General features: G+C 40.0%; 1 protein-coding gene across 1 annotated transcript in view; it reads left to right on the top strand.

The window, feature by feature from the left end:
* Window positions 1-3,579: 3,579 nt before the first annotated feature.
* The window catches only part of LOC143296767 (formin-like protein), a 79,077-nt gene continuing 57,982 nt past the window's right edge, over window positions 3,580-24,674 (top strand). The window contains exons 1-5 of the mRNA XM_076608820.1: window positions 3,580-4,219; window positions 7,316-7,399; window positions 8,008-8,094; window positions 13,924-13,980; window positions 17,379-17,399. Coding sequence (XP_076464935.1) covers window positions 4,073-4,219; window positions 7,316-7,399; window positions 8,008-8,094; window positions 13,924-13,980; window positions 17,379-17,399 — 396 coding nt within the window. The 5' untranslated portion in view covers window positions 3,580-4,072. The remainder of the gene's footprint in view (window positions 4,220-7,315; window positions 7,400-8,007; window positions 8,095-13,923; window positions 13,981-17,378; window positions 17,400-24,674) is intronic.

The following is a 24,674-nucleotide window of genomic DNA, read 5'->3' on the forward strand; positions in this document are numbered from 1 at the left end:
TCGGCCAGATCCACAAGCTGATGCCAGCCTTCAGGCATTGAGGTCTCAGATGACTAGACATGTCCAATGGATGGAGAACCATTCTATTTTATTTTATCTCGTTTTTGGGTGGGTGGGTGGAGGGCAGTTGTTTAGAGCCCGCCGCCGCCGCCAAAAGCCATCACTCAGTCGAGTTATTCTTGGGATTCAGGTCGCAACTCTTGAATAGTGAAAGGGATTCATTGATCATACACATACTGATTTGCATGAGATTTAGCATTGTATGAAAACTTTGGGGGGCGGGGGGCTTTCTTTCTCTCTCTCTCTCTCTCCCTCTCTCACGCATACACACACACACACACACACACACACTCTCTCTCTCTCTTCAATGAAGCACATGATGACCTAAACGAGCTATCACCCCAACATAACACCACCAGGCCATTGTCAAAGGATCGATCCACTGCCTGTGGAATAACACCAATTCTTGCCTGTGGGATAACACCCGGAAACCTTGAACCCAAAGGACCTGGTCATTGTGCATGTGCTTATCACTCTTGTCATGCGAATGCCGGTATGTGTGTGTGTGTGTGTGCCATGCATGCATGATGTGTGTACAAATGCATCAGTGCAAAGTATGTGTGTCTGACACCCAGTATACCATTATGGAAGCTGGAGCAGGTAGATTGTGATTTAAAAAAAATGTCAGTTTGTTACAGGTTGTTGAGTTAAGAATCTCTCTTTGTGTCTCCCTGTCCACACACACACACACACACACACACACACACACACACACACACACACACACTATATATATATATATATATATATATATATATATATATATATTCATATGTATATGAATAGTCAAATTGGTTCATGTGTTTATCACGGTGATTTTGTTTCGGTTACATGCTATATATATATATATATATATATATATATATATATATATATATATATATATATATATATTGATAGCTATGCTCGTATCAGTGATATATTTGTTTTGTTTTGTTTTCTTAGTTGTTCAAACTTTGGGGTTATATGACTGAATAAAGAACACGACCGCTGACCCTCCGGCCACGTGAATGGGTAAGATTTAAAAACGTAGGTATATTCCGGCTATATGCATGCCTGTACACACACACACTTTTAACAAGTGTTCATGAAAATTACAAACATCCAGCCCGACGACATTTAAAACACTTCTTGGTCATGCGTACATACGCACCTTTCCCAATATTCGTGTTTACCTCAGTACAGTTCGGACATTCAAACCAACGTGTACTCTGATAATTTCTACTAAAATTCTGGAGAGAGAGAGAGAGAGAGAGAGACTGGCGCACATGCCAATAGCAACGTGGCACAAGCACCAAAGATAGCTGTGCACAGTGCAACAGTTGTGCTGGTTTCTGGTATGGTGAGCGGCACCCACATACACTGACTGGGCAGCTGAGCCATGAGTAGTACACTGAAGGAGTGGTTGCACGAATCTGTTGCTGATGACAGTGATGGAATTTTGTGCTGCTTGTGCAGACTGAAGTCACACGGTGTGTCGCCGGCTGAGACAGAGACTGACATCAGTTGAGTTTCAGTGCCATGCTGTAAGGAATGATGTATTCCTGACACGTCCAATGTCAGTCAATACATATAAAGCCCCAGTTCAGTAGTAACGAGGCGGTGTGCCGAGAACAGTTACCATACACTACTACTCATGCAATTAACGTGATTTGCCGTTCCCCCCGGTTTGAAGAGGATTGACACCGGCAGTCAGTGTTAAACGGAATGTACTGAATCCTGCATGTTGGACAGTACTGAGACAATTGAACTACAGTACGACTGGAATACGTGTGTGTGTGTGTGTGTGTGCCGTGACTCGGAGAGACTGAGGTGTGTGTGTGTTGTTTTATTTATTTGTTTGGCAGTCTTTTGTTGTTTAATACCTGACAACACTGAGCTAAATTTAACGTACAACTGAGGTTGTCGGATAACACTGACTCAGTGAGGCCGTTTCGGATCCGTCGGAGTACACTGAGTAGTCATAAACTATATTTCTCCGGCCAGTGTTACAGATCGATGCTCTCAGTCCAACTGATAAACTGCCGGAGAACACTATCCACATCAGTTTTGACCTCTTACATGATATAGCGGGACACTGAAAAACCGTGGCAGATGAATTGAACGCGTTGTACGCATATACCTTCACTACCGTGACTACGGTTGACACGACGGAACTGGCAATACTGATTCCGTCACAACCGGACTTCTTTTATTGCCGCATAATCTGTCTATCTGCTCTGCTCAGTGGATTTCTTGCGCAGCACACATGACTGATTCAGCTGTTGAATGCCGTGTTGCAGTTTCAGCGAAAAGAAACAATGGTACACAGAGTCATCTTTTGCGGATCAGCTGAGTTTTTTTGTGCGCATCATATCCTGAGTCGGACACTAATAAAGACTGAACAAGTTCTATGAACGCCGGTGTGCGACGGCCGGGCGGCTGTACCGTGGCTGAAGTCTCCATACCTTTAGACTGAAGCCCCCAATCAGCGGATCAGTCGGAAAAACAGTTTAAAATGTAATACGTCATGGTCACAATCAACTAGCTGATTGTGGTCGCTGCCAAGGAAGAAGAAGAATAATGTATTTGAAAATTTACCGGCAAGGCAACTTGACCAAGTTGTGAAACCGACTTGATCAAGTTAAAAAAACAAACCAAAAACAAAAACGAAACAAAACAAAACAAAAAACAACAATAACAAAAAAAACAAAACAAAACAAACAAAAAAAACCCAAAAAAACAAACAAAAAACCACCAAAAATACAACAACAACAAACAAACTTGAACAACTGTTCAAAATGTACTGAATACGTCATTGCACTATAATGTGAACGGCATTTTCAAAGCAACAGGATTTCAAGTCACGATACCAACTGAGATATGTTTAGTGACTATGATTCAAAATTCCGTTCGTGTTATTTTGTTGATTCCAGTACTGCCTGTAAACACAGGGGCGGAGAGAGAAAGAGAGACTGAGAGAGAGAGAGAGGTGCTGTCAAAAGTGGCCGACCGCGTGCTAGTGCTGAGAACCAAACATGGGGCTTACGTGATTCATAAACAACACTGATTGCCAAATGTATGAGAAGTCGGCCTATCAGATGTATTTGGGCTAATTAAATGTTGGCCTATATTCAGACTGGCAACAGCACACCAACACCACACACACACGGGGAGGCAGAGAGAGACAGAGAAACAGAGACTGCTGGATATCGCGGTGATAAGAAAGTGCCATGCATACACTATATATATATATATCAGTGCATTTTATATCACTCAGTGTGTCCGACACTGTGTGTGTGTGCGAGTGAGCAGAGCAGAGGGAACGGGAGCGACTACCTGATATGAGCGCGTCAGTGTGTGAGAAAGACTGAGCAATCCATGAGTGTCGAGAAGTGTGTCATGTCGGACTGGGGCTCGCTGCGCTTGTTTATCATACAGTTCCGGGTCATGCACCTCCCCATTGTGGATTCTTGTCTCAGATCTGTGAATCGGAATTACTACTGAGAAATGTGAACGAGAAACATAGCAGAAAACTCGGCAATTTGCTCCAGTTGTCCGGTACAGACGGACCGCTGTGACCACGCTGCACGTGCAATTCGTGTTGTGTTCCGCCGTCTGGATCTAATATTATTTATCTAGCCACCACGGGGGCAGTTTCAGTTTATGTCAGTTCATCGCGGCTTGGCACAAGCGGTCTCTTTGTGAATGTGTGCAAAGCTGCGCCCCACTCCTCCGCGCGAGCGCCACAACGGGAAAGAGTGTGCACATGAAAACCCCCCACAACACTGCGCGCTCTCTTTGCATCCACTCCGTCGCCGCCCACTTAGCTCCCTTTCGCGACCTCTTCAGTCCAAATGACGTCACGCATTAGCCCTGTGTCTGATTTCCGCCCTCGTTGATGAAAAGTGCTGTGACTATTTTCACACAAACCATGGGAAGGAGACGTGGTATTTATTATCTTCCTCGTTAGGATTGGTCACAGACAACGTGTGACGACTTTTTGTGTGTGATCGGAGTACCTACCAAAACCATGAAAAAGATGGGGAACAACGAGAGCCGCAACCTGGACCATCGCTTCGAGAGTCGGGGGGGCTTCGAACAACGGAAGGCTTCAATGCCGATGCGTCTGCCCATGCCAGACTCTTCTGAGCTGGAGCGAAGGTTTACCAAGGTTCTGGTATGTGCTATTATTCATTTGTCAACAAGGCGTTGATTCATTTTTCATTGTAAATTATGATAGGGGAAGCGTGTGAATTAGCAACATGTATGAACTGTTCCAAAGAATATGATGAGGAGGGGGACGGGGGATGGGGTGGGGGGGTGAGGTCAGGGAGTGTATGATGATGATCCACACAGCTGGCTTCGTAATCAAACACTCCCATGCTGACGGTGAGATGGCATCATGAAAACATGACAATATGCTGTGTATTTAGATGTGTGTGCGGACTGTGTGATTGTTTGTCACATTTTTTTTTATTTGATTAAAAAAAAAAAGTAAAGTGTCAAATTCATCAGAAATAAATGAATTTCATACAAAATTGCTTTAACATGGCTAGTTTCATTCACAACATTCTGAAAAGAATCCAGATATACATGATCTGCCTTGTTTATTTATTTATTATTCATTATTCCTATAACAACATCTATTTTTTTATATACAAAATTCCCTCATGTCACATTGAATTATTAAGGTTCTGTGGTATCTCATCTTGTGAATGCTACTTTGATGAAAAGAGAAAATCTAATAAGACAGAGGGAAGAATTTAACACACCAACCTCCAGCCCATAAGAATTTACTCCAGGTAACTTAAATTACATACTGGCATACAATAATATGTAACACACACACACACAGGCTTTCATTTTCTCTTTCTCTATCTCTCTTGCGTTCTCTTTCTTTCTTTCTCTCTCACACACACTCTCTTTCATCTAATGTCACTATTAGTTGAAGGATGTTAATCTGAAGAAGAAGAAATAACAGTGAACACTAACCACCTCCCTCCTCCGCCCACCCCACATGTACATGTATGCATATACACAAACCAAATTGTTTTTGTCTGCACTTCTAATGAACCTGCTTGCTTTTTTGTATACATCACAAACTCAGGAAGAATGTTTTCAACAACCTTTGTGAAACCGAAAAAATGCTGACAGCCACGTGAAGGAATGTTCAATTGTCAACAGGCGATTGGTAGTCGTCATGCAGTCAAGATAGCTCTATTGTGCAAAATGCATAGCCCGTGAGGGGAGATGTTTTCAGAAACGTAGTTTGCATGACGCTGTCATCTGTACGATTTTTATTGTTTGTTTATTGTGTCATCTGCGGACAAAAAAAGATTGAACTTGTTATGGGTTTTTGAGTTGTTATATTGAATTTTGACGAAATGACATTTTTAGTGTCACTAGATTGATATATTTCATAGTTGTTTGAATAATACATCTTTGGCAATTCGGATGTATATAAAACTGATATATAGAGCAAAACTAATGAAAAAAAAAATCAAATTAATCATTTAATGTCTTCAGAATTAGAGATTATATGATGGAGTTTTCAGGAAAGTAAATTATATGATGGATAATATATATATCAGAGTCTAGGAAATAATTTTAGATTTTAATTTAAAATAATAAACATGAGGAAAAAAACTGATAATAAAACTAAAAATAAAATTGACAGAACTCAAGAGATCAGGGGATACCACTCTATCTGTGACAATGAGAATTTATAGAGTTTAAGAATTTCAGAGTTTGTTTATTCCCATTAACTCATTTGAGTCATAGAGAAACAAGGAAACGTGACAATAATAGGATGATGGCCACAGAGGAAGAGCGAAGATAATTTAAAAAAAAGGGGGGATAATACAAATAGGGGAAAAATAAAATGAAATAAAAGGCCAAATGTAATCATCAGTCTGGTACAATGCAATAGGAATAGACAAATGCACAGATCACAACTTAGATTTACAATATTGCTCTGTATCTGACTAGTAGAGCCTGAACTGGGAACTGGGGGGTTAGTTGGAGCATCATGTAGCAATAACAATGACATGGTGTAACAAAATAAAATACACAATAATTTGCATGTTATTTTAGCACCCATTTGCCAGTAATACTGGGATTGGTTTGATATATACAGGAGAGAAAAAGACATATAAAAAAAATATGATCATGCAATTACAAATGGATAAGTATGGGATGCAGTGTCAAGAAAGTTATAATTGAGAACACACACACACACACACACACACACACACACACACACACACACACACAGATTACATAAAAAGATAATGATGGATAAGTTTTTAATTGATATGAATAAAAATAATGATAAAAAAGATTGTTCACTGGCATAACACTTTTGATATTATTTTAAATGCTTTTCTTTTTCAAGATATATATATATATATATATATATAAAAATATATATATATATATATATGTGTGTGTGTGTGTGTGTGTGTGTGTGTGTGTGTGTGTGTATGTGTGTATCTTAATGAACAACCAGTGTACTACAAAAATGTGGGAAGCCCCCTTACCCCCCACACCCCCCAAAAAACAAACAAACCAGAAAACAATAAAACAAAATATCGAAAAACAAAACAAACTCAAGTAGGCAGCACTTGAAAAATAACAATGGGAATGTTAGGATAATAAAAAAAAAAGTCCACAAATATGCCAGTTTACATAAATTAGACTAACAGACACAGATACTCAGAACAGCCACACACAGCCACACAGACACAGAGATGCACACACACACACATGCACTCATACATATGCACAAATTATGCATGCATTATGTGAACACACATGCTGGCATCAGTCCACCCAGCCCATTAAAAAATGGTGACTGATACAGTGATAACAGCCTGATTTAATGAACAAGACCGGAAGTTGGCAATCTGCCAAGGGAGGGGGGGGGGGGGGGGGGGGGGGGGGGTCCAGTACAGCATTAATTCCACTGGTCATCAAAGTTGCTTATTTTCTAAGGTTCCTTGAAAATTCAGTTACTAAAAAAAAAGAAAAAAACCAACCCATCTGACCTCATTGCTATAGTATTAAAGAATATTTGTGCATGAACTTTGACTTATTAGACTCAATCAGGAGATGTATCACACTTCATGCACACAACAGATGAGAAAGGAAAGAGGAGACTGATTATGAGGCTACTTGGGGAAAAAAACTTTCGCTGGAAGTAAATATTTTACAGGTTTATGGAAATATGATTGCAGCAGAGTCCGAACTTTGTGTGATGCTTCATTTTTTTCAGGCCTCTATGGACTTGCCCCCTGACAAAGCCAAAGTTCTGAAGAGTTATGACCCTGAAAAGAAATGGGATATTGTCTGTGATCAAGTAAGTGTTTGTTCTTTTGATTTCACTGACATTGTTGATTAATCTTTTGATTTTGCATCAAGCTACTTCATTACCATTCTCTTGTGTATGCTTCTAAAATGTTTCAGTAACTGCCCTTAAAAGCAACATAGTATCATATCATTTTTATGAACATTATTCATTTATTGGGACTGTGCATTTTAGTAACTGCTCTAAAAAAAACCAAGAGTATCATATCATTTTTATGAACGTTATTCATTTATTGGGACTGAAAATGACTTGAATGGCATTAATGTGGCACAATAATCAGTTGAAAGGACACATTTATGATGATGATTATGATTATTAATGATATATTTACATAGCAATTTTAAACATCTCGAAGTGCTTTACTGGAACACATCAGCTAGACACCAACTACACAACAGAATGAAGAACACCACCCAAATGCACACAGATTCATAAATGTTTAAATTGGCTGTAGTTCAGGTAGGTGATTTTGTTAAAATCAATGTTATTAGAATTAAAAAATATCTTTTTATGCTCATCACTGTTTGTGATCTGCTCAGTTGTTTTACAGTGATGCCACAAAAAGAGTTAATGTGTACATGGTATAACCATCTGTTCAGGAAAGAGTTCATGCCAAAGACCCTCCACATGTTTACCTGGATAAACTTAGAACCTACCTTGACCCAAAGTCCACTCGCAGTTCACGGGTAAGTAGTTTGAAAACTAAATTTTCTTATCCCCTTTCTTTTCTGTTCATGTTCACAGTCAAATCATGGGTTTTATCAGTTACAATGATTGTGGAAAATGTACATTGATTACAATGATTGTGGAAAATGTACATTGATTAGATTACCATGACTACAGGATACAGGATTAAACATTGCTGTTGTTGAAGTTTATGTTATGACGTGGTCAGAATGAAACATAGTCTATTAAATTTGGTTTGCCACCAGATCTATTTCTTTATCTTTTAAACTACAAACCCCAACATTCACAGGCTGTATTGTTCACAGTATTGAGGAATAACAATTTTCAATTACTGTAAGTTAGTGAGTAAGAACACAAATTAGATCTAGCCTCTGGAGAGCATTTTTCATTCTAGAGATAATCATTGAAATTACACTATCAATCTTTTTGTCATTTGATAAACTCACAAAATGTTCACTTTCACTAGTTTCAACCTTTGATTTTGTTGTATCTCTTACTCTGAAGAAAAACGCAGTGCTGTTTTATTAAATGTTTGATTTTACAGGAAAATTTTTAATACATCATTACATGGAAATAGAGATACATTTTATGAAGGTTATGTATAGGATGATTTCTAATGTCATTTCATTGCAAAATGTGGTAATTTTGAAGTTATGAAGGACAAATGTTTAAAATAATGTGGTAGACATTTGGAGGACAGTCATGAAAAAAAATCCTACTCCCTCTCCCGCCCCTCCCCCCCCAAAAAAAAACCCCCAGGTAACTTAAGTCAGAAGTATAGGTAAAATAGCAACAGTAACAACAACAACAACAAAAAGAAAAAAAAGTTGAGACTGAACCTACCTTCACACGTTTTCTAATATAATAAATATGTCAATACAAATCAATTTTTTTTTTACAGATTGTCTGATATGAAATGATAGATTGTCCAATATTCTAATGATGTCCAATGTTCTTTGCTGGAAAAAGTATGTTAAAATGCCATTATTCTCCATGCCACTGGAAAAGAAGGTGTGTATATTTTTCTGTGAAATATCAAGATTGCGCAGATTAAGAAATTGAATATATATTTTTCTGTGCAGTATGAAGGCTGCACATAGTAAAAATGTGTATATTTTTCTGTGCAATATGAAGATTGAACATACTAAGAAAAAATTCCCTTACAAGGGATCACATATATATTTTTATATTATGCAATTTGAGCAATTTGTCCTCTCTTAGTCAGGACCTTCTCAAGTTTTTGCCGGCTAGACTTTTAACCCTTTGACAGCTTACCTTTGGTGAAATGAAATGACTGTGGCATGACTTTGAAATGGAGGGAACTGATTATAGTACCTTTTAAGAAGTGTATTTTGTTTTACTGAACAAAAGTACTGCAACCCTAGGAGGAAGAAGTCCAAACAAAGAATGGTGGTCACCATTATCCCAACCTGAAAGCTCAGTTTTACCACAGAGAGCTGACAGACTTCACTGCGGAGCAAAAATCATCAGGGTCAGTCAAGGGGTTAAGCGGAAGACATGATCTTAACTGAAGGAAATCATTAACGGCGCACTGCCTGTGACTCGTGCCAGGTCCTTGACCGTTCATGCCGTTTCTGGACCACACCGGAAACTCAAAAGTGGTGGCTAAATGTGGCCCTGGAGGCCGCTTCCCCCCCCCCCCCCCCCCCCCCCCCCCCCCATATGGATGCCGATGATGTAGTTGAGGAGGCGAAAGGAATGAGTTGTGATGGTGGTCAATTATTTGTCTTGGTAAAAAAAAAAAAAGATGTTGGGCATGTACGATTATATGTGGGGGGGGGGGGGGGGGGCAAAGAATCTTACATATTTCCTTTACCTCTGGCCCTTTACAGTTTAATTAAGGAAGAAATAACAGTTCAACTACTTTCTTCTTTTTTTTTTTTTTTTTAAATCTTTTTTTTTAAAAAGGTGATCAATTTTAACTGATTTGAGGCAGGGCTGGATCATTGGTGTGTGTAAATGATTTTCTGTCAGTGTGTGGGTCTATAGATATAGGCAGCATGGGCAGGGATATCTTGGTGGTTGAGAAAAAAAAAAAATCTGTCAGTTTGGGGTTGTTTGTTTTTTCATGGCCAGCAGGGATAAAAGAATGTTCAGTTTGAACTGATAAATGAACGTTTTCATGCTTAGACTGTTACACTTAGATTGTACACAGAGTGACAGACACAGCAGTGAAACATGTAAAATATTTAGTTTTAAGGTCATAAGATTGATTAAAAAAAAAAAGAAGGAAAAAAAGAGGTTTTGACTGGAAGGTCACAATTTGATTATCAAAATATTAAAAAAAAGAAACAAGAAAGAAGAACAGTATTCATTGATCAATCATGTGTATGAATTTATCTTTGATTTAATTAAATTTTTTGTGAAAACGCTGGAGAAATTTTGTTTTCATCCTGAACATTTTAAGATATGTATATATAATATATATATATTTTTTTCAAAGCTGACATCTTGGTTTACTTGACGGACTTCCGACATGGCAGTCTTCCAGACTGTATTACTAATACCAATAATCGAGAAGTGCCAAGAAAGTGACATGGTGAACTCCTAAACTAAACAGAAAGCACATGCTTTCCTGATGTCCTTAGTCACATGGTTAAAGTGGCACTCTCCCAGACTAAACAAAAAATACGCTCTAATGAGTAGTGTAATGAGTCATGTTGCTGTAGAATTTAGTTCGAGAGCATGTTTCATGTGCTTGGCTCACGGGGCAATATGAAAATACTCGGGAACGGCATATATACATGTAGGAATTTAGCAGCATTCATGTAACATATATGTCACATGTTTGAGTTTGTGCATGTTCACACACATGCTGTGTACTGCAATAATTCACGGCTCAGATTAAAGCACATGTCATGTGGAAGAAAGAAACTTGATTTTTTTTAAAGATAATAAGTTTCTCTTTTTGTCCCACTCTTCATTATGCTGTGTTATTAAAGTGACCTAAAGATGAAAACATGTTACCAGCAGATAACTTTGATTATTTTTTTTTTAAATTAAAAAAAATTGTTTAAACTGATATATACTATTCAGTTTTACAGTTTCATATATAGTAATATACTGATATAGTGTATGTCTGAACTAGTTTGCTTGTGATTCAGCTCAGAAACTGATTTGCTTTCAAAAACCAATTTCTCAGGTCTTATCTTAGATCCCTGAACTTAACTGATTGTATCTGAAGGGTATCAGATGTGAATTATTGACATGAATATGATATATAATTAAATTAGCATCAATGTTTATGTTATTGATTGATTTTATTTTTTTGTCAATTTTGGTAATTAGTGCAATCAGAGGAGTGACAGCGACATTCTAAAAGCTCAGTTTATACATTTTGTTCTTGTATATATATATATATATATATATATATATATACGTGTATAAATATATATTTCATATTTGGAAGGAGTTAACTGGTTCAGCAGTTGGTCTTGTGGGTCATTGATTCAGTTATTCAGAAGATATATATGTATATATATGTGTTCTGATGGTGAACTAGCTTTAGAGTGAACTGTTTTTAAAGCAGGTGAAATCTGTTCTGCTGGCTTCTGACTTTCCCTCCTTTTTTTTTTAATAATTATTTTGTGGTACATTGATGTCTCTGTCTCAGCTAGCTGCTTTGACGTTCAGTGTTTGCCAAGTTAGTGCAGCACAGTTTATGGTGTTACACACATTAAAGTGCTGCAAAATATTGAGATAATTCTCAGTATGGGATAATAAATGTTGCAAATATAGTGAGCTTGACTTAAATGTATTTGATTTTCAGGCAGTAATTTTTTGGAGTGAATTTTTGATGTTGCTATTGCTTTGCTTAAACAGTTTTGTTTCATTTTTTGGTCTGTGTGTGTGTGTGTGTGTGTGTGTGTGTGTGTGAGAGAGAGAGAGAGAGAGAGAGAGAGAGAGAGAGAGCCCTAGTATGATAGCCCCACTAAGCATCCCATGTGCTTGTGTGGAAGTAGGGTGAGACATCTTGCTCCACCCATTTGTCTTTCCGCAGGCACCATGGGGTGAAATGTAAAGCACAGGCCACCTAACACTTCCACATGTTTTCTTTTGCTATTTCACAGCCTCTGATCACTGTGGGCAGTTTGTTTTCTTTTTCTCTGTCCCAGGAGATTCCCTTCCCCCTTCCCAGATATTTTGCCCCATGGCTGATTGTGCCTGATGATTCTGACAGACCTGCATCCTTTGAGAGCAGCCCAGGATAAATGTTTCATAGACTCATAATTCAAATTCCCCAGATAGGTTTGGAAAGACAGGGTGGAGTTCACCGTTTCATCACTTCAGACGAAAGAAGCTTTGTCCTCTGATGTTTGCCGTCAGATGGTTTTAGATGGGAAGAAATTATTTTCGTTTTTGAGTAACTGAATGTGTCAACCTCTCTCTACATGGTACACAATGTAGATTTATGATGTGTCAGGAATGTGGAAGCAAAGTCTTGTTTGGTAGTTTCTGAAATGAATGATTAAAGAAAGAAAGGAAAAAAAAAAAAAAAAAAAAAGGTGGATGGAAAGGTGGGACCCTTCTCTCAATATCATTCAGCATCTCAGAATGTAAAATATTTGAAACATTTCGCAGCTCACTGAAGGGTTTGCGAAGATTACAGATTTTGCCAGCTGTCAAGTTTTATTTTGAAAGAATGCTTGCCTCCAGGAATTTCCCACAAGTATAGAGGCAGGCTCCCTCCACCCTCCCCCCTCCTCCTTGTTTTATTCTGGGCCAGTGGAAAAAAAAAAGAAGCAGTTTGTAGACTGTTCCAGGAGATTTGCCAGCGCCCTGTCACTGATAAGGAGGGCTTGGAGTAAAGGGGGGATTTTGTTCAAATGGAGTTGGAGTTAGAGTCTGGTAGTGATCTGAAGTGAATCCAGCAGGTCAGTTTGATGGCAGCAACACTTGAGGTGCTAGCCATTCCGAGATGGTGAGGGAGGGAGGGAGGGAGAAAGTTAACACCTGGACAGCAGTGAAGACAGTGGCAGTTAACTGATTCATTGAGGAGCAGGCCTGAAGGAGCAGGGAGCCTCTTGGCCAGCCAGTCAGGGTTCCTTCCCCCCTACCCCTGAACACTGTGTGTGGTGTTGGGTGCTGGTGATGGTGCCAGAGAGACTGAATGAACAATCATCTCTTTGATTCCCCCAGTCAGCTGGGGCTCTCACTCAGCAGAGGGAAAGTGGAAGGAGCCTTGTGTATGTGTGTGTGTGTGTGTGTGTGTGTGTGTGAATCAAAACAACCCCTCCTTTTCCCCCTCTCCCCCACCCCCTATTTTTTTTTATTTTTTTTTTTACCAGTTCCCCTTGCTTACAGTTTTTACACCAAGAAAAGAAAAAAGAAAGAAAAATATTAGAATTTATGGATGCAGAGACGGACATGCAAACTCCCATGGCAGCTGCATGTCTGTACACACATGCCACACACTTACAGACACATGTATACACACACATGCACAGACACACACAGAGGGACACACACACACACACACACTCAGACACGCACACATACACACACACACACACACACACACAGAGGCACATGTGTTAAGATTTTTGCTTGCACACACACACCTGTGCATGCATAAACAGTACTCATTGTTGTGCAACCACCGAACAATTATCCTTCAGATCTGTACTTGTACAGAAATAGTTATTTTGATTTGCTGTTTGATATTCACTTATCATGTCCATGATGCTTTTAGTTTGATTTCTCCACATTTTGATTTGTTGATTGATTTTCTTTTTTTCGTTGCCATTTTTGATGTGGCTATGACATTGAGCCAAGTAAATGACACCCCGTTTTGTTGTGCATTTCAGCAAGCAATGTGTATAGCAATACACACGATGGTAACTTTCCCACAGTGCTCTGACAGTGTATGTGGCAAACCACTTTTATATTCTGTTACCACTGTAATTTTATGCTACAGTGATTTTTTTTTTTCTTTTGCATACACACGTATCATACCACATTATGCTTTGTGTGTTTCCCACCCCCCCTCTCCTCAGTTTTCACTATGTGATAAGGCTTCTTGGAGGACGTAGCTTGTTTGATTTCATTTCCATGAAGAGGATTTTTTTTTTTTTTTGAGAGTGGTTGCATGTCAGCTGCATTGTCTTGTCTTTCTTTTTTTTTGTTTTGTTTTTGTTTTATTTGAATGGATTGCAGATAGGAGGCTGTTTTTTGTTTCAGAATAAAGGAATGATGATTGTGAAGAGTGGTTTAATTCATAACTGTAGTTTTCATTAATCTTGCATCAACTACTGAATGGACTTAAGCCTCCTGTGAGTTTTGGACTGGACTATATAATGGCTTTTAAAAGCATGGGTGTTTTCATCTGCTGCAAGGTGACTGATTCCTCCTTCATCTTGCCATCCTCTCCTTCCCTTACTCATCTATCCAGAATTAACAGATTGAATGTTTCTGAACATTAACTCATACAGCATTCAAAAAGAAATCTAGCTGTTCAGTTTACACTCTGCAAAGTAGTTCAAGCGTTTTAGACGTCATGTGATTTACCTGAGTCTTTGAATGTTGTTATTTGAAATTGATTCTCAGTTCATCCAATGTTTTTAGAATTTTGTGGCCTATTATATCATATGTATACATGTATTCATGTACAATATAGCTGTGTATTCAGAGAAATGGATTTGATGTTGAGTATGCAAGGACAATGTTGCATCAGTAATTTCTGAGTGTTTGTGTGTGTGTGTGTGTGTGTGTGTGTGTGTGTGTGTGCGCGCGCACGCACATTGAGTGTTAAATTTTACGTGACATCTGCACATGTATGCATAAGTGTGTACACTTCTGCACACACTTGAACCCCTCCAAAGCATAACACAAGGAGATGATTAACTAAGGATTCCCCCCCAGCACTCCTCCAAGAATTTTTGTATCATTTGTTGGTGTCCCACTTTTGATGTTCAGCCAATACACATGTATATTCATCATTGCCTTGGTTCTGTCCTTTGTCTGTGCTGGATGGCTTTTTTTTTTTTTTTTTTTTTTTTTGTTGTTGTTGTTGTTGTTGCTGGGTGGGTGGGTGGGGTGCAGGGGTGTTTGGGGGGGGATTATGTTGGTCCACTCGTTGAGCACCACAGCACAAGGTGTTGTCTGTGTCAACAACAGAGGTCTGCAAGCTTTGCAGTATACCCCTTCATGAGTGCAACAAACCTTCACTCAGTTTGCATACATGTGTGTGTGTGTGTGTGTGTGTGTGTGTGTGTATTACTATATATATGTTTGTGTGAGTATGTTGTGTGTGTGTGTGTGTGTGTGCTGGAGCTTTGGCCTTCGCCTTACTTCCTTATCATGTCGTGGCAGTGTGCGGAGTCAAGTGCAGGGCTTAATGAGATTATTTATGAAACCCTCAGTGTGGCACATCTATGTGGCTTTTTTCAAAGAGGCCCCCAGCCGCCTCCCTGCAGGGTTCTTTGGTATGGGGTGGAGATTTTTTAGCTGGCATTTCTTTCCTTCTGTTTAAAAAAAAAAAAAAAAATTTTTTATTTACATATCTGTCTTTTTTTTCTTTTCTGGGTCAGTGTTGTTTGCAGATGAAGCAGGTGAAGGGTTTGGGTTGCAGTTGTATTGGGTGGGAGCGGGGAATTGTGGGGTGGGATTTGGTGGGATGGAGGGTTAAGGGGTGGAAGGAGGGACATGGCTGATCCTTGAACATTGCTGCAGGTCTAGAGCAGGAGAGAAAGTTAATTGCTGTTGTTTTTAAAAAAAAGAAGGAGGGGGAAAAAAAAAGGTAGGGGGGAAGGTGAGAGAGCTAAGGGAAGGAACTTGTTTTGTAGAGTTAAAAAAAAAAAAATCTGTAACTGTGTGTAGGTATGTGTGTGTGTGTGCATGCTGATGTTGATGCATTGTGTGTGTGAGTGTGTGTGTGTGTGTGTGTGTGTGTGTGTGTCACTCTGTGTACACTTACACTATATGTGCATGTAAACAGTCAGCTGAATGCTAAAAACTGTTAAATGTCGATGTGGAGGGGCGTGTATGAATCAAGAGGTTTTTTTTTTTTTTAAACTGACAAATGTATTTTAGGAAAAAAAAATTAAAGCATAGAATTGAAGTGGCAGGGGAAGTATGTAGTAGCCACAAGATGTAATAAGAGTTTCCAGGTCGCTTTTGTCATGAATAGGAGTCAGGGAACAAAGGATGCTATGAAGAGGCATCGCAGCATGCTGCGGTTGTGAGAGAAGAGCAGTCGACAGTTGCGTAAAGACTCGAGTTGCATCATCATTCTGTGTTCTCATGAGAGCAGGAGATAGTCACTTGAGGAGCCCTTGGACCAGTGGCCACTTGAGAATTATCCACATTAGTGGTGCTGTGTGTGTGAGCGTACATATATATACACCACTGTGACCATTTGATTTGTTTATAATTTAAATATAAATGATTTTTAAGAGGCGATGATAGTATGATCTGCTCTGATTTGTCATCGGGATTCTTATGTTGCTATATATATATATATATATATATATATATGTATATATGTGTGTGTTATTTTAATGAATGACTTTTGTTTTTCTAGTACTGTTGGATGTCTCTCTCTGTTTCTGTCTCTGTCTCTTTCACACACACTCGCTCATCTCCCATCTCTATCACTGAGACATTAAACCTGCAGAGGGTTGGGGGAAAAGCATTATGTGTTTGAAGTTGCTATGATTAATGCACATATTCATGTTAGTTTGACTGTGTATAGATTCTTTTTTTTTTGCCTCTCCCTTCTTTTACTGATAATGAGTCATGGATTTGCTGACTCTTAAAAAAAAAGAAAAAAAAAGAAAAAAAAAGACATTGAGAATTGTTCAAAGGTTACGCATGATATCTCTTGTCTGTCTCTACATACAGTCTGCTGTCTTTCTCTACCCATCTCTCTTTTTCTTTCTGTGTTCAGCCATTATGCTCATTGCATGTGGTTCATGCTGTGTGTTAGGTGGGTTGCCTTAGTCAATGCAGTCCTTTCATCATGTCCTTACCTCAAACAAAAAAAAAAGAAAGAAAAAAAGAAAGTAAAATACAGCTATAGCTTAGAAAGAACAAGAACAGTGTGTGATAAATGCCAGCTCTCGCAGGTCTATAACAGAACTGATTTTGCTCATTTTTTTTTTCTTTTCTTTTTTTTTTCCCCCACTTTTCTTTTAAGCCTAGTTCATTAATGCAGTTTTTTTTTTCTTATACTTAAGTTGCACAGTCTTTTGCGAGACCAAGTTATGTTGGATGCATTTGGTTTTCTGATTGTTTGCTGTGTTTTTTGATTCTTTTTTGCTAGATTCCTGTTCCATTTCTTAATGTAAGTACTCCTGGGGGGATTGTGCAACTCACAACATGTAACTGACCATGATATTGTCGTTGGTATTCTAGTCTTGTCTCTTGTCACCACCACCTCCCCATCCCCACTGTCTTTTTTTTTTTTTCATTTATTTATTATCATTATTATTATTGTTATTTATTTGTTTTCACAACTGTCATCTGTTTACAAATTGTATTATTTCTGGATTTATGTTGTTGTTGGACATTTTCTGGACTTGTAGCAGTAGTGTATTGCAGAGCTTTGCCTGTATGTGACACAAGCTGGCTACTAAATGCCTTGTTTTCTTCTTCTATCTGTTCTCCCTTCACTGTCATGGGTCATTTCTGCATGATCACCTGCTGCCCACATCAGCCCTGCTGTGAGGGTTTGAAAGAATGTGATTGTCGTGAGGGGAAGGGAGAGTTGAAGGGTTGGTGTGTGGCTCTGTGTGTGTGTGTGTGTGTGTGTGTGTGTGTGTGCGCGCGTGTGCACATGTGTGCACGTGCGTGCGTGCACATGAGTGTGCATATGTTTTTTTTTATGTATATGAGTGTGTGGGTGTGATGCATATATGCGTGTCCCTAGGTGTATGTGTACGCAGTTATGTTTGTGTGTGTGTGTATGTGTGTGTGTGTGTGTGTGTGTGTGTGTGTTGATATGTTTTGTGTGTACTGATATGTGTATACATTTGGATGTCATCAACAATCTGTCAGCATTGGGTACATCGTCTATAGGTGAATGTGTGGTATGTGTGCACAAGTATGCGCATGCAAGCACACTCATTTGGATGCACTTTCCAGGGTATATTATATATATGTAGATAAAGGTCAGAAGCACAACACAGCTCTAGACATAAAAAAAAAAGTCAAGACAGCCTGAAAGTCATAGTTTGCAATCGAAACTGCAGTACTACTGTTGCAGATAATTTGTCTGCTGATTTGACATTCAAAGAGAGGAGTCAATCAAAGAAAAAAAAAAAAAAGAAAAAGAAAAGAAAAAAAATCTGCATTTTTTTTTTTAGCTCAGGGTGAAAAAAAATGGGGATGTGATTCAGCCTGCTACATCAGCAGTGCTTTCTGAAGAAACTCCCAGATTTGGTTTAGTGTCTTGCAAGCACTGACAGTTGTTTTCGTCTATTTCTTTTTCAAAATATTTTTTTTCTGTTTAATGTATTGATATGTATATGATATATGTATACATGTGCGTATGCATACATCTGTGTGTGCATGTTCATTTTTTTTTTTTTTTTTCTGAAAAAGCAAAGGTTTGAGAGAGCTAGGTTGTGCCTTTTTGTGTCCATGTATTGTATGTGTGTGTGTGTGTGTGTGTGTGTGTGTGTGTGTGTGTGTTTGCACATGCACTGGTGTGCAGGAGGTTCATGTATGTTTTTTTTAAAGACTGATTTGTCAGCTGTTCTTGTCCTGCACTGGATGCAGGAATGATGCCACATTATCCGTCTGTCTTTCTCTCTCATGATATGGTAACAGCAAATGGGGATTGCTTCACACACAGACGGGCGGAATAGCCGAGTGGTTAAATCGTTGGACTGTCAGTCTGAGGGTCCCGGGTTCAAATCACGGTGACGGCGCCTGGTGGGTAAAGGGTGGAGATTTTTACTATCTCCCAGGTCAACATATGTGCAGACCTGCTAGTGCCTGAACCCCCTTCGTGTGTATATGCAAGCAGAAGATCAAATACGCACGTTAAAGATCCTGTAATCCATGTCAGCGTTCGGTGGGTTATGGAAACAAGAACATACCCAGCATGCACACCCCCGAAAACGGAGTATGGCTGCCTACATGGTGGGGTAAAAACGGTCATACACGTAAAAGCCCACTCGTGTACATACGAGTGAACGCAGAAAGAAGAAGAAGAAGCTTCGCACACACACAGCCTTGGTAGACATCACACAACTGACTGGTTGTGTTTAATCAGCTTTTATTCACATTTAGTGCCCTTGTCAACAAAGTTATTGTACTTCTTTCCTGCATATCTAAGCCAAGTGCATGCACACATGTACACACGCACATGTGTGTGCATGCTCACCATGCATGCACACACAAAAGCACACTCACATTCTTCCACACACACACACACACACACACACACACACACACACACACACACACACACAAGAAAACAAACACTCTGAACCTGCATGTTAACATGAAAAAACATAGATTCTGTGCACATATTTTATTTTGTTTGTATTACACTAGTCATATTGTTACATAAACTAGATCATGTAAGCATATTCTTTCTTGAATACCAGTATTTTTTCTTTTGCCCACATACTATCTAGTCTCTGACTGGTGCAACAGACGCTTGTTTTCATAAGAGAGAAGAGATCACAGGGAGATAGAGCTTGTGGCAAATGTTTTAACTGCTCAGAAGCCTGTGTTTCCAGTGCTTGGGTAGAGGCCTTTCGTCACAGAGCTACTGTCCATGTGTGAACCCCCCCCTCCCCCCCACTAAACTTGTAGTTGCAGATAGAGCACAGTGTTTTTCCCCCTCTTTTTTTGTGTGTGTATATTATATTTGTTTTAGTTTGTTTTCATGTTCACTTTGTTTTAGGTCTGATGGTGGTTTCGCTTTCCAAACTGCATTTTTGTCTTCAGCAACGTAGATTTAGGCAGTGTTTTGGATTTTGTTGGGGTCTGTGTTGGCAGGAACAGTCAGGGAATTTCTTGACTTAACCAGCGGTATTCATTTGGTTGGGTCTCACCTGCAAGGCTGTTGGTGGTAGTGGTCTTTTGCAAAGCACAGATGGGAAGTGACAGATGGGTGGATTTGTACGAATTCTTTGGAGTGAAGGTAGAAATCTGAAGATGTAGGAAATGCATGCACGCAGATGTGCCCTGCACACTTGCACGCATACACCACATGCACACACACGCATGTACACGTGGACTGATGCACAGGACTTATGGAAACGTGAGCACAACACACATGCACATACGATGCATGGAAGCATGCACGCAAACATGCACACACACTTATACGGCACACACACATATGCACACACATATGTAGACACACACACACACACACAACAAAAAAACAAAAAAACAAAAACCCAAAAATACACACACAAAAACACACATACACAATGAAGAATTGAAAAAAAACGTTTTCAGGCAAGTTATGCATTGGCACTGGATGTACATGCACAAAATATGAAACACAGTTGCACACCCATATACATGCACTCACACACAAGCATTCATGCACACTCATGCAAACATGCACACACACAAACACATGAGAGACAGAAAGAAAACAGGGCAATGGACAGACAGACAGACAGACAGACAGAGAGGGGTAGAGACTGACAGATAACGAAGAGAGAGAGAGAGAGAGAGAGAGAGAGAGAGAGAGAGATTAGGAACTATTTACTGCCACAAGTGTCAGATAAACATTGTGATGCACCGACAGTTAAGCACAAGATTTGAATTTAATTCTGATATCAGTACATGTCAAAGATGAATAAAAACCAGAGGCATGTGGAGCATTTAAATCATATCAGGAGTATCAGGGCAAAAAAACAACAACCAGCAACCAAAAAAAAAAAAAAAAAGTTTTTGAAACTGCCCCAATGAATTTAAAGACTGAAGAATCTGAAGTCATAAATAGCACGTTAAATCTTGGCCAGTCTTTCACAATCTGTCTCTCTCTGTGACGGGCGCAATAGCTGAGTGGTTAAAGCGTTGGACTGTCAATCTGAGGGTCCCGGGTTCGAATCACGGTGATGGCGCCTGGTGGGTAAAGGGTGGAGATTTTGACGATCTCCCAGGTCAACATATGTGCAGACCTGCTAGTGCCTGAACCCCCTTCGTGTGTATATGCAAGCAGAAGATCAAATACGCACGTTAAAGATCCTGTAATCCATGTCAGCGTTCGATGAGTTATGGAAACAAGAACATACCCAGCATGCACACCCCTGAAAACGGAGTATGGCTGCCTACATGGCGGGGTAAAAACGGTCATACACGTAAAAGCCCACACGTGTGCATGTGAGTGAACGTGGGAGTTGCAGCCCACGAACGCATAAGAAGAAGAAGAAGAAGTCTCTCTCTGTGTCTGACATGCACATAACTGTATTTACTTCTTTTCCTGCTTAGTGTTTGTTTCGCCTCCTTCCATATCCATTTTTCTCTCACCCAGTTTCCCGTTTCATTAATTATATTTCACTCTTTTTGATTTTCTCATTTTCCGATTTCATTAATTTACTTATGAATGTATAGACACAGCACCATATCCAACAGCTGAAATTTAGGAGTAGGATTTTTGAACAATTATTCAGTATTTAAAGAATGCAGTCTACATATTATAGTATGAAACAAGTGACGCTGCACACACACACACTCTCTCTCTCTCTCTCAATCTCACCCACACACTTACCCAATCACACATACACACAGACAGACAGGCAGACACACACACACACAGATACACATGCACACATATGCACATAAAATACTAGTTGGGCATCAGGCTGTCAAAGAAGGGGGGTAAGGGGGGCATTCTTTGGTAAACTATATATTTTGAGTAAAGAGCACCTTGCAGATTAATTCAGATGTGTCTGCAACGAGAAGGTACTACAGTGGATGCCTTCAAACGTTTTTTAATTTTATTATTGTTATTATTATTATTTTAAAAAAAATGAGTTCAGGCCTCTTGAAACTTAACTCATCAGCTGCTGTTACCTAGCACCTCATCAGTTGCATTGAATCTTTCATCAGGTTCATGCAGAGGAGATTCAGATGATGATGATGATGATTTTTATTATCATCATCATCATTACCATGCTCATCATCATTTTGAATATACGAATTGTGCATTTATATAGAATGTACAACCAGCTCAAAGTGCTTTGCAGTGATGTGTCAGACATTTTTAACCACTGCAAACACACACACACACACACACACACACACACACACACACACACACACACAGAGCACACACACACACACACTCACACGCACACACACACTAACACACACACACACACACACACACACACACACACAGAGCACTCACTCACACACACACACACACACACACACACACACACACACACAGCATACACACACACACACACACTTACTCACACACTCACACATGCGTGCACACACACTAACACACACACACACACACACACACACACACACACACACACACACACACCATGAGATTTGTCCATCCTGTGCCCCAGTCCTTACAGTTTGTAACGTCGTCGTATCATCCTACTTTGAGAAGAGAGGTCAACTGAGGTGGGGAGATGGGCATCCCTGACCTCCTTGTATGCATGCACGTATGCACTACACAGAGTCAGATCAGGAGGCTGAGCAGCTTAACACCACACGTGAAAGGGATACTAGTGCAGGACCGATGCAGGGGATAAGAGAGAGGATGGTGGCATTACTGGGTGCCTGTCTGATCCCGCTGCCAAGACAGCTGAACCGTATGAGGAAAGCATTGGTGTTTTTCTTTTCTTTTCTTCTTTGTGTGCATTTATTGTTGTTTATATTTTATGCATTTATTGTTATTTATATTTTATTTTATGTATATGCTGTATTTTTTATTATTATCTATCTTTTTTGGGGGTGGTGTGTGTGTGTGTGTGTGTGTGTGTGTGTGTATGTGTAAGGACCTTTGCTACCTGTTTCAGCCTTCGTGTCTTTATATCTTGTCAAACTGTGTTCATTGCAGGCATTCACATATGGAGAGGTATGCCAGATGTACATATTTGTACATGTATACTTGTTCACGCACACATGCATGCATACATGCATGCATGCGCACATGCATGCACATGCACACACACACATGTTCGTGTGCGCGCACGCACACACACACACGCACAGAGTCACTCTCAAACACACACCTGTGCACACGCACCTGTGCACACAGACATGTGCACACTACTGTATATATATATATATATATATATATATATATATATATATATATATATATATATATATATATATATACAGACAACCATATTCTATGAAATATGCACCCATGAAAGTGTACCTGTGCATGAAGTTGTACAAGATAATGAACTTGATGAAGTCGTATGTAAATGTGTGTGTGTGTGTGTGTGTGTGTGTGTGTGTGTGTGTGAGAGAGAGAGAGAGAGAGAGAGAGAGAGAGAGAGTGTCTCACCCACTTCTTCCTGGTTTTGGGGCAAACTGGAACATGTATGTTTGAAGCTTCTCTCTCTCTTTCATTTCACTGTTGGAAATGTCTGCTGTGTGTCTCTTTCCCTACCCCCCTTCTCTCTCTCTCTCCTCCCTCCCTCCCACTCTCTCAACCCCTTCATCTCCCTCTCTTTCTCCTGCAGCCAGTCCCCAACCTTCTGTTCAGTATCTCACTGCATCTTTAGCCCATCCTGTCTGTCTTCCAGTCTGTCACTCTGCATCTCCACAGCACTCCTGATATTATCTTTTCCCCCTCCCCCACCACTTTATCCCCCCTGGGCCCTCCTCCCCCCACCTGCCCCCCCCCCCCCCATCCAGGTCATTAAGGATGGAGAGGTCAAACCAACCCTGTTAGGTATTGTTTCTGGGCCCAGGATATTGCTGATGGGGGGGAATAACTGTGTATGCTGTGCTGCAGAACCAGAGATTTTCTGGTTGACCAGCGATTCTGGGCACAGCCCAGAGGAAGCAGATGTGGTATGAATAATGCATCGGTGACATAATAGGTAACAGGGCAGCGGCAGGCGGATGGATAGACAGATAGTATAGGCTGCTGCCCACCCTGAACTTGTAGAGGCAAGCAGTGGCTGGGTGGGTGGGTGGATGGATGGGTGGGTGGGCAGGCAGGCTCCCAAGGTTCAGAAAAATCAATGCGAGCAAGCACTGACCTTATGGCGATCATGACAGTCCTGTCTTTTCTCCCTGTGCAACAAAGGTATGCGTGCGCAAACACACACACACATGCACATGCACATGCACACATACATGCATGCACACACACACACATATGCAGACACATACATGCACACATGTTTACACACACACATGCATCGAGACACACAACACACACACACAGAGTGACACACACACAGGGTGCATGCATATATGCATGAAAGCAAACATACGGACTAAGGGATCTGGTATAACATATACATTTGTGTTTGCTCATTCTCTGCTTCTGTTTACTGTGTGTGTGTGTGTGTGTGTGTGTGTGTGTGTGTGCGTGCCTGTGTGCATGTCTGATTGTGTGCTGACACCACTCTGAACAAACATTATTCAGAGGAAT

Source organism: Babylonia areolata, chromosome 2, assembly GCF_041734735.1.
Source record: "Babylonia areolata isolate BAREFJ2019XMU chromosome 2, ASM4173473v1, whole genome shotgun sequence".
NCBI lineage: Eukaryota > Metazoa > Mollusca > Gastropoda > Neogastropoda > Buccinidae > Babylonia > Babylonia areolata.